The 10,225-nt window shown below is 44.5% G+C and overlaps 2 protein-coding genes and 1 long non-coding RNA gene across 3 annotated transcripts in view; 2 read left to right on the top strand and 1 right to left on the bottom strand.

Annotated features, from left to right (window-relative positions):
• The window catches only part of LOC108310538, a 30,807-nt gene extending 26,116 nt beyond the window's left edge, over positions 1-4,691 (bottom strand). The window contains exon 1 of the long non-coding RNA XR_001827791.2: positions 3,518-4,691. This is a non-coding gene — a long non-coding RNA (uncharacterized LOC108310538). The remainder of the gene's footprint in view (positions 1-3,517) is intronic.
• A 453-nt stretch (positions 4,692-5,144) lies between these two features.
• LOC119472556 (protein SPT2 homolog) lies at positions 5,145-8,797 on the top strand. The gene is made up of 3 exons (XM_037741733.1): positions 5,145-5,150; positions 6,780-7,380; positions 8,671-8,797. The coding sequence occupies exons 1-3, from the start codon at positions 5,145-5,147 to the stop codon at positions 8,721-8,723; spliced, it is 660 nt and encodes a 219-aa protein (XP_037597661.1). The 3' UTR covers positions 8,724-8,797.
• The window catches only part of HECTD1 (HECT domain E3 ubiquitin protein ligase 1), a 94,644-nt gene continuing 93,194 nt past the window's right edge, over positions 8,776-10,225 (top strand). The window contains exon 1 of the mRNA XM_017537597.2: positions 8,776-8,946. Within this exon, the coding sequence (XP_017393086.1) occupies positions 8,807-8,946 (140 nt within the window). The 5' untranslated portion in view covers positions 8,776-8,806. The remainder of the gene's footprint in view (positions 8,947-10,225) is intronic.

The raw sequence follows: 10,225 nt of genomic DNA, 5'->3' as shown, positions 1-10,225 counted from the left end.
GCTTGAACTCGGGAGGCAGAGGTTGCAGTGAGCCGAGGTTGTGCCACTGCATTCCAGTCAGGGGGACAGTGTGAGACTCTGTCTCAAAAAAAAAATAAAAATAAAAAACTCTTACCTTACGATCTGCAATCATACTGCTTGGTATTTACCCCCAAAGACCTAAAGACTAATGTTCCCACAAAAGCCTGTATATGTGTGCTTATAGCTGTTTTATTCGTTAATTGCCAAAACCTAGAAGCAACAAAAGATGTCCTTCAATAGGTAAATAGATAAACTGTGGTACATCCATACAGTGGAATATTATTATTCAGCACTAAAAATACATGAGCAGCAAGGAAAGGTGGCATGTAATTGCAGTTGCAGCTATTTGGGAGGCTCCAGTGAGATCACTGGAGTCCAGGAGTTTGAGGCCTGGTCTGGAACTCGGGTTGGTTTCAGGCCAGCCTAGTCTCAGTATTGAGACCTTGTCAAAAAAATAAAGAGCGAGAGCGAGAGCGAGAGCGAGAGAGAGAGAGGGAGGGAGGGAGAGGAGTGAGGGCGGGTGGGAAGGAAGGAAGGGAGGGAAGGAAAGAAAAACAGGAAGACATCTATTTTAGAACCTAGAAGCAACAATATTCCAGTCTATTTTTTAAAAAGTTCCCCAGGTGAATCTAATGTTCAGTTAAGGTTGAGAATTATTAACCTTCTTTGCACACATAATCTCCTTCAATTTTTATAATATCCATCAAACTATGTAGCTATTCCATTTGATATATAAGGAAACTAAGGTTTTTTTGTTTTTTGAGTTTTTTGTTTGTTTGTTTTTGAGACAGTCTTGCTCTGTCACCCATGCTGGAATGAAATGGCACAATCTTGGCTCACTTCAACCTCTACCTCCTAAGTTCATGCCATTCTTGTGCCTCAACCTCCCCAGTATCTGGGAGTACAGTTGTACACCACCACGCCCGGCTGATTTTTGTATATTTTGTAGAGACAGGGTTTCACCATGTTCCCCAGGCTGGTCTTGAACTCTTGACTTCACGTGATCCACCTGCCTTGGTCTCCCAAAGTGCTGGGATTATAGGAGTGAGCCGCTGAGCTTGGCCAGGTATTACCTTCATTTTACATAAGAGGAAAAACTCAGAGAAGTTAGATGACTTCCTCAGAGTCTTACAACTAGTAAGGGACAGGTTTCATTCTCAAATTCAGGTCTTCAACTCTATGGCTCTTAAAATCTGAAGGAACATTAATCTACTCTGCTTTCCCTCAGGCTAAAGTACTGTGCACCCACATAGTATTATGCACCATCCTTGATGTGTGTGTGTGTGTGTGTGTGTGTGTGTGTGTGTGTGTGTGTGTGTGAGAGAGAGAGAGAGAGAGAGAGAGAGAGATTGAGAGAGAGAGAGAGAGAGAGAGACAGAGATAGAGACAGAGACAGAGACACAAAGAGAGGGGGTGGGGGAGACAGGATCTCACTCCGTCATCCAGGCTAGAGTGGGGTGGCATGATCTTTATTTTTGTAATTTCAGTCTTTTAGGATGAAGTGATCCTCCCACCTCAGCCTGTGGGCTAGCTGGGACTGCAGCCTAAGTTTTAATAACTTTTTAGGGCCAGGCGCAGTGGCTCACACCTCTAATCCCAGCACTTTGGGAGGCCCAGGTGGGCAAATTACGAGGTCAGGAGTTTCAGACCAGCCTGGCCAACATGATGAAACATGGTCTCTACTAAAAATACAAAAATTAGCTAGGTGTGGTGGCGGGCACCTATAACCCAGCTACTTGGGAGGCTGAAACAGGAGAATCGCTTGAATCTTGGAGAAAGAGGCTTCAGTGAGCCAAGATCATGCCACTGCACTCCGGCCTGGGCAACAAGAGCAAGACTCCATCTCAAAGAGAAAAAAAAAACAACTTTTTTATAGTGATGAGGTCTCATTATGTTGCCCAGACTGGTCTTTAACTCCTGGGCTCAAGCAAGTCTCCCACCTCAGCCTCCCAAAATGCAAGGATCTGTGCATGCCACAGTCCCTAACCCATTCCTGACTTGTTATCCAGTCTCTTCTGTCATATTTCCAGTGATAGAAAATTATTACTTCATGAAGCAATGCATTTTACTTTGATCTACTAGCTCCAATGATTATAAAATGGTATGACTAAGTATACACATGAGAGTTGGCAGATCAATGTTTGAAGCCCAGTTTCCCATTTTATTAGGTAGGTGAATTTGGGAAAGTTATTTAACCTCTCCAAACCACAGTTTCCTGGCTGGGTACGGTGGTTCACGCCTGCAATCCCTGCACTTTAGGAAGCTGAGGGGGAGGATCACTTGAGGCCAAGAGTTCGAGACCAGTCTGGCCAACATGGAGAAACCCCATCTCTACTAAAAATACAAAAATTAGCCCCAGCGTGGTGGTGCGTACCTGTAGTCCCAGCTACTTGCGAGGCACCAGAATCGCTTGAACCCAGGAGGTAGAGGCTGGAGTGAGCCAAGATCGCACCACTGCACTGCAGCTGGGTGGCAGAGTAAGACTCTGTCTCAAATAAATAAATAAATACACAGAAAATGCCTATTTTAACTGTTAATCATTTTTATATATAATAAACTAATGTATAAGGATTAAATGATAATATAAAGTATCTTGCTAACTGCAGCCAGGCACTGTGGCTTATGCTTGTAATCTCAGTACTTTGGGAGGCTGAGGTGGATGGATCCCTTGAGCCCAAGACTTGGACATCAACTTGGGGAACATTGTGAAACGCTGTCCCTACTAAAAATACCCAAATTAGCCAGGCATGGTGGTGCAGGCCTGTAATCCCAGCTGCTCGGGAGGCTGAGGTAGGAGAATCGCTTGAACCCAGGAGGCAGAGGTTGCAGCTGAGATTGTGCCACTGCACTCCAGCCTGAATAAAACTGTAAAACTCTTATAAGAAAACACAGAAGTAAACCATGAGCATTGATTTGGCAATGGTTTCTTAGCTATGACACCATGACATGTAGAGCCTCACAAAGTGAAAATAAAAAAAAAAAAAAAAAAAAAAAACCCAATAAAATAAAATAACATATATTGCTAACTGTAAAGCTTAACAGAAACAAATTTTAACTTTAAAATGGCTAATGATTCTAAAACCTACATGGCATCTCAGTACTTTCTTGCATTAAATATCCAAAGGCTTCCCTTGCCCAAAGAACAAAGTTCCAACTCATTAGGGTGTTCAAGACTCTCAGCAAATTGGCTCCAATTAACCTCAATGATCTCTTCCAGCCACTAACACCACTCTAGGTTCCAACCAAATTTAGTTTCCCACTCTTCCAAATCGTGGACCACATTCTTTCACACCCAGAACTTCTCAGAAGTTGAGGAAAGCCAGGGACACTTAACATTTGTAGTTCAAACTTGAAGACATGTCCAAACAGACATTTTCTGTAGCATATTTTGTAAGTTTACATCTGTCAATTATGCCTTTGATACACAAAAAACATAACGCTATATCATTGTGCTAATCATAAGATTAACTTTAGAAAGTTAATTCATAGTACATACCAGTTGATGAAATGAGTTTAGATTTGTATGATGAATATCCTCCTTTTTATTATAGTCCTGTGCGTTGATTCCAGTGACTGTGTACACATTGAAGTTCCTTTGTCAAAGTGGAGCCTCAGCCAAAAGACAGCCTGTTGCTTCATTCTGCCAAGTGGGACCCTCTTCGTACCTCCATGCCTCTCCCTATGCTTCTAATTATCTGGACAGCTCTGACTCAACATCTGAGATTTAATTCACACATCATTTCTGAAGCTTTCCAAGATGCTATCACCTACCTCAATGTTCCCAGCATGTACCTGACAATATCACGTAATAAATGCTATGATAGAGGAGACACAGAGAAGTCTGTTTACATCGACCTTTATTGAAGATGAGGTCTATGACTTACTGAGCCTTACACTGTGCCTAGCACAGAGCAGTTCTTGATGATCTATGATTCTTGGATTTTGGCAGTAATGGGAAATATCAGCATGTAAACAGTTCCTGGTTTCTTGGGATAAGTATTAAAGTCTGGTCAGTTGCCTTTATCTGGATATTTTGTTTTCTTCATGACTTCATTTATTTCCTTTAATGCTCTTGTTCTGGGATCTCATGTTTGAATTCTTTTTTTCCGCTTGAGTTTAAAATAATAATATGGGCCGGACATGGTGGTTCATGCCTATAATCCCAGCACTTTGGGTGGCCAAGGCTGGAGCATCGCCTCAGCCCAGGCGTTGGTGACCAGTGTTGGCAACACAGTTAGATCCTGTCTCCATAAAAAAATTAAAATAGCCCAGTGTAGTGGCATGTGCCTGTAGTCCCAGCTAGTCTGGAGGCTGAGGCAGGAGAATTGCCTTGAGCCCAGGAGTTGAAAGCTGCAGTCAGCTAGGATCATACCGCTGTACTCCAGCCTGAGCTACAGAGCAAGACCCTGCCTCTAAATAAAAATGATAATAAAATCTTTAAAAAGTGCAGTGAGTGTCACAGCATTCTTTTGATAGGTTTCTTTATTTTTTTTCCCCTGGAAAATTAAAGCAATTAATTCAAGATAGGTTTCTTTAAAACACACTAATCATTAATCTTGTAGGCAGGAAGATGATGGTATATGCAGATAGTGAAGGATAAAAAAATATATATCTGGCCGGGTGTGGTGGCTCACGCCTGTAATCCCAGCACTTTGGGAGGCCAAGGTGGGCAGATTACGAGGTCAAGAGATTGAGACCATCCTGGCCAAAATGGTGAAACCCCATCACTACCAAAAAAAAAAAAAAAAAAAAAAATTATCTTAAAAACTTAGTATAGTCCTTTCGTCAACTTTTCCATTTTTTTGTTAATAGCATCACCATTTTCCTAGCTTCCAAGTCCTCTTTGCAGGTAAAGGTTTTGTTTGTCTGTTTTGAGGCAGGGTGTTGCTCTGTTGCCCAGGCTGTAGTGCATGATCATGGCTCACGGAAGCCTCGACCTCGAGGGCTCAGGTGTTCCTCCTTCCTTTGACTCCCCTGAGTAGCTGGGACTACAGGTGTGCACCACCACACTCGGCTAATTTTAAAAATTATTTGTAGAGACAGGCTCTTCCTCTGTTGCCTAGGCTGGTCTACTCCTGGGCTCAAGTGATCCCCCTGCCTCCGCCTCCCAAAGTGCTGGGATTATGGGTGTGAGCCATGGAGCCTGGCTAAAAAGTTTTAAGTTAATCATTTACATTCTGATATATCTTCTTTCAAAAATTATTTTTAGATTTCTTCTCCACTCATATTGCCAATAACTAGACTTTTCTTTCCTCCATTATTAGAGCATTTCAGCAACTTCTAGCTAATCTTTTCTAGATAGATCCTTTTAGTCATTCTGGACACTCTTTCCACAAATTAGTCTTCTAAGATTAATTTTTCCAGTGTTGTAGTAACAGAACTTGTTACTTAGCTCAGCCTAATTTCTGCATTACACATTCAAGGCCTTCCCTACTTTAGTTCCAAATTTTTCTCTCTGTTGCCTACCGTTGGTTATTTGCTGGGGGCACAGGTGACCTTTCTTATGTCTAGGAACATATCAGGCTTTGCTTATATTCTTCCTTTCCTTTCAGTGTCCACATCGTACCCATTCTTCAGGGTTCAGAGGGAAAACCACTTCCTCCTTGAAGAGTTTCCTGGCAGCTCCAGCTCACACTCGTGCCATCTAAATAATCATTCTCTTATTTGTAGTTGTGACAGACAGTTGAATCCTCTTTTTCTCTTCCTTCGTTAACAAGATACCTAAAGGGACCATTACCTGTGACAATGGGACATGCGCAGATAGCTATCTGAAGCACAAATTAGTAACATCCAAAATACTGGTTATTTTTCTAAAGTACCAGTAAAAAAAAAAAAAAGAACCAGTATTTTCGAAAGTTTGCTTAGTCACCCAGGCTGGAGTGTGGTGCCAAAGCTTACTGCAGCCTCAATTTCCTGGGCTCAAGGGATCATCCTATCTCCACTGCTCCAGTAGCTGGGACCACAGGTGTGCGCCACCACGTCTGGGTAATCATTTTTTTAAATTTTAATTTTTTGCAGAGACCAGGTCTCTCTATGTTGCTCAAGCTGGTCTCGAACTCCTGACCTCAAGCAAGTAAAATCACGAAATGCTGGGATTACAAGCACTGCAGTGGCCCCAAATGCTGTTCTTTATTAATACTTAGCAGCTCCTCTGATTGCTTGAGGAACCATGTCTCAAATACTATAATGTCATATTCATTTTTCTTTTTGTTTCAAAGATAAAAGTGAGAGTACATACAGTAGGACGTCTCCGGGGTTCCAAGTACGTCCTATACGCATGCATTGTTTATTCTGAATACGCGTGAAATAAAGTTTGAAAAGAATAACAGCGGACATACTTGTGACAGAAGACACAAAACGTAGTCAAAAGTGCACTCTCAGTGCTGCTGCAGACCAGGCAAGGCACTGGGCCTGCATCTGCGCTTTCCTGGAGCCTCAGTGTTTCATTTGTACAACGCTGACAGTCCTCGGCAGCACCTCTTTCCCCGGGTTGCTCTGAAGGATTTTCTTTGAGGTGAACCGCGGGGCGGTCGGCCTCCCAGGAGCTGGGGGAGGCGCCTCTCTTACGCGACGCACTTCCGTGCGCGAGGAGGGAAGCTCGTGGCGGAGTGCGGGTGGCCTGGGCGGGAGGCTCCCCCGGGACAGGTTGGGCCGCAGCTCTGCTGTGCGGCGTGGCGCCCTCCGCAGGAGCGCGCAAAGTGTTGGCCACGGCGCCAAGCAAGCTGGACGTGCGTGCACGAGCGCGCTCGAGCTGACAGGGAAGCGAGAAGGGCGCCTGGGCGCACGATAGAGAAGCCGCGGCAGAAACGTCCGACCCAGCCCGAGACGGCGGGGACTACAGCGCCGGGGCAGGGGCGGCGACGCGGCGTCCCCAGTCGGCGCCCCTGCGCAGCGGTCGGCCGTCTCCGCAGCGCCCCAGGTGGCCGTCGGCAGGGTCGCCGCCTTGGGAGCGGATTTGCTCCGCCTCCGCCGGGCTCGGCTGCCCTCGGCAGCTTCACTGCCAGGCTCTGGCTCGACCCTCCTCCCTTCCCCCTCCCGGATCGCGATGGACTGGGCCTCTCCCCCGCGCCGCCGCCGCCAGCAGCACCGCGCGGGCCTTTGAGCGGCAGGGCCTGAGAAGCCGCGTGCTGGGGACTGGACGTGCGCTGGCTGCCGCCGCGCGGGGGAACCTCTCGCTTCCCTGTTACCAGGTCCCCGCGGAGGAAGGGGAGGGACGAGGCGCGGCTTTTCCTGTGCCGCCTGCCCGGTTCGACCTGCGCGGCCTGCGGCTTCTCGGGAACTCGAGGGCCGCGGCTGGGCCTGGCTCTGTCCGCGGCCTGGTGGGAGCTGGACTGGAGCGGTTTGGGACTACAAGCCCGAGTAAGAGCCTGCGGGAAGGGTAGGCGGGAGCGCCTCGGACCGTCGGAAGGGCCCTGCGTTGGGGCCAGGATCCCGGACGCCCGGCGACTGGCGGAAAACGAGACCCCGGCGCCGAGTGAGGTCGGCCAGGCTGCTGCCTACTTCCCCGCTAGCCCCTTTGTTCCCCTCCGGGGGACCCTGCTGGCGGCGGGGCCCGGCTTGCCAGCGCCAGAGCCCCAGGCCGGCTCCTTTTGCCCTTGAGAAGGGTTCGCCGCCAGGCCTTCGAGTTCCGGGCGCAGCTCCCGGGAGACCAGGCACCCTGCCTGGCCAGGCGGCCTCCTCTCGGGCACGAAGGCTTGCTGCTGCTTCTCCAGAACTTCCCCTCTCCCTAGACACAGGTAGTTAACTTAGTGGGGTTTGGTGCTGGGAAACCAGAGCGCAGGGCCCAGCACCTCTCAGCGCCCGGCTCGGCCGGGCCCCGGGTGTGAGATCAACCCTCCTGGCCGCCGTCGTTGGGTGCCCACCGCACCCGGCCGCCGGCTTCCCACACCTGCGGCTGTGTTATGTTGGGACCCAAAGCTGTCCTCCGGTCAGGGCGCTTACGGGGCGCTTTTGTAATGACTTGCCTGTTGGGGCTGCTTCTCGGTTTTGTTTTTGTTTTTTTAACCAACTGCCCCATCCTGCGAAGATGGGGAAAGAGGGCCCTAGATTGGCCTATATTCGGATCCGTAACCTGCTAGTCCGTTGCATTTACTTTTTGGTTTTTTTTTTTAAGTTTAAGGAATAGTTGCCAAGACTGCCAAAATTACCAACCCTTTATTTATAGATAGATCTTGTATATAATTGTCGTTTGCATTTGGCCATCTTAAATAGAAATAAATTGAGAAGTCAGAATTTGTGAAATTGAAGGTAGTTTTGAAGGAGAAACTCAATTCGGAGGGGAATTATTGGATCAAGGCGGTTAGAGTTTCCTCGGAATACTGAATCTAACCCTAATCTGAAGATCAGTTTTGGGTAGAGAAGGAGGATGAAGTTTACTGGAAAAAAATAAAACCTTTAGTAGGTGTTTTTTGCCTTTTGGCATAGACTTTAGTGATAGGAGTAGTGGGATCCGAAGCTTGACTTGTCTTTGACACAGGCAGCTCTGGTTTCTGGTTAAACAGCAACTTAATCAGCTTATATACTCTTGTGCAAAACTGGTTTTCATTAGTGTGATATCTGTACTTTAAACCTGGGGGATAAGGCAAGTTGAAAAACTGCATTAAGCACTCTTAGGTCCAAATGTACTTAGGAGTCTTTTTTAATTCCTAGGAAGACGCTACGAAAATTTGGTTCTACCAGATGTAAAGGAAAAAAACATTTAAGGCCAAGCTGATCAGTCCTGGACATTTAAAGGACTTTTTCCCCTTTACTTTTCAAATTTAAGCAAAGAGGCTTTTAAAAAACCATGGCAGATGTGGACCCAGATACTTTGCTGGAATGGCTACAGATGGGACAGGGAGATGAAAGGGACATGCAACTAATAGCCCTTGAACAGCTATGCATGCTGCTTTTGATGTCTGACAACGTGGATCGTTGTTTTGAAACGTAAGTACATTCCTTCATCATATTCCTTTGGGTTACTGTAGTGACATCTGTTTTCAACCATTTGCTGACTTCAGTTTATGTAGAAATTTCTCTAGTGGATTTTAACACGTGTCTTTAAAAACAACTCCTGAAGAGTTTTGTATTTACACTTTTCCAAGAAATAAGAATTGATAGGTTAAGTAACTCTAGGACTGGCCATTACGATGACACAAATACGTATTTGTTGAATGAATGGGAATTAGTAGGAATATAATTTTAACCCATAGCTTGGTTGATTCATTTTCAAAATGTCATGAACTGGGGAAAATACAAATATTTATTTTCTTAAAGGTAGCTATTTCTGTACCATGAAATTGACTTGTAGAATAAGAGGTGGTAATGAACATATGTTTTGAACTGCGTATTTCTTCATTGATGTTGTCATATGACTACTTTTGTTAAAGCAGATCATTGGTTTGTAAATTTCACTTTGGGAAGGTATAAATTGGATCTTAACCATATAGCAGAATAGTAGAAAATTTGGAGTAGTAGAAACATGTTGAAGTTTGAGGAATTTAAACAATTTTATTTAGGAGGTTATAATTTAGCATTTATGCAAAAATATGAAACAATTCATTACTAGATAGGCCTTAAAAGCATTTTTTCCCTCTTATGTAAGTCCTAACTTGTCTAGTTAAAGTAACCATTCTTCTCAGTGTTGAACACGTGTTTGGTTTTTACTGTTTATTTTATATTTCTGTTTACAGTCTGAACTCAAATAATGAGTAATTGAAAACTTTGGTATTTCTTTATTCATTTTAATGCCATTTTAAGGTAATTACTAAAAAACGTTTGAGATGTTGACCTAAAATTTGGTATAATTGTCTTAATGTGTTTTAGGTGGGAATAAAGTCTATTTTACTCAATTGGCAAAATTTTTTTAAGCACCTTCATTTTTGATTGTTGAATAATTTCAGTTGTAACTCTTGTTAACACAGTACTGAGATAAAAATCTTTATTAACAAAGTTGCCAAATCACACTTAGTGATCCATTTATTTCCACTAGTTTTTGTCATTGGCAACTTTTGAGTATGTAAGAATAACTTAGCCTTTTAGTTGACGCTTGCTTTAGCAGGTTTTATAGATTTTTTAAAATTTATTTTTATTTTTATTTTATTTTTTATCCTGATTCTCAAGGTAAAAAGTGTTCATAAATTTCATTAGAGGTAACCTGAAAGTTACTTTTGGTATTTTAAAAATCATACTTGTCTAGCACTGAAATCTTTGACATGATCAGTTT

The sequence above is a fragment of the Cebus imitator genome, unplaced genomic scaffold, assembly GCF_001604975.1.
Source record: "Cebus imitator isolate Cc_AM_T3 unplaced genomic scaffold, Cebus_imitator-1.0 Scaffold104, whole genome shotgun sequence".
Taxonomy (NCBI): domain Eukaryota; kingdom Metazoa; phylum Chordata; class Mammalia; order Primates; family Cebidae; genus Cebus; species Cebus imitator.
Note: the sequence above shows the minus strand (reverse complement) of the source record. Positions and strands in the feature narration are given on the sequence as shown.

Bases quoted from the DNA above. Each gene is read 5' to 3' on its own strand.
- LOC119472556 (XM_037741733.1), top strand. The intron at 7,381-8,670 runs GTAAGAGCCTGC...TTTAATTCCTAG, and splicing joins GTTTGGGACTACAAGCCCGA to GAAGACGCTACGAAAATTTG.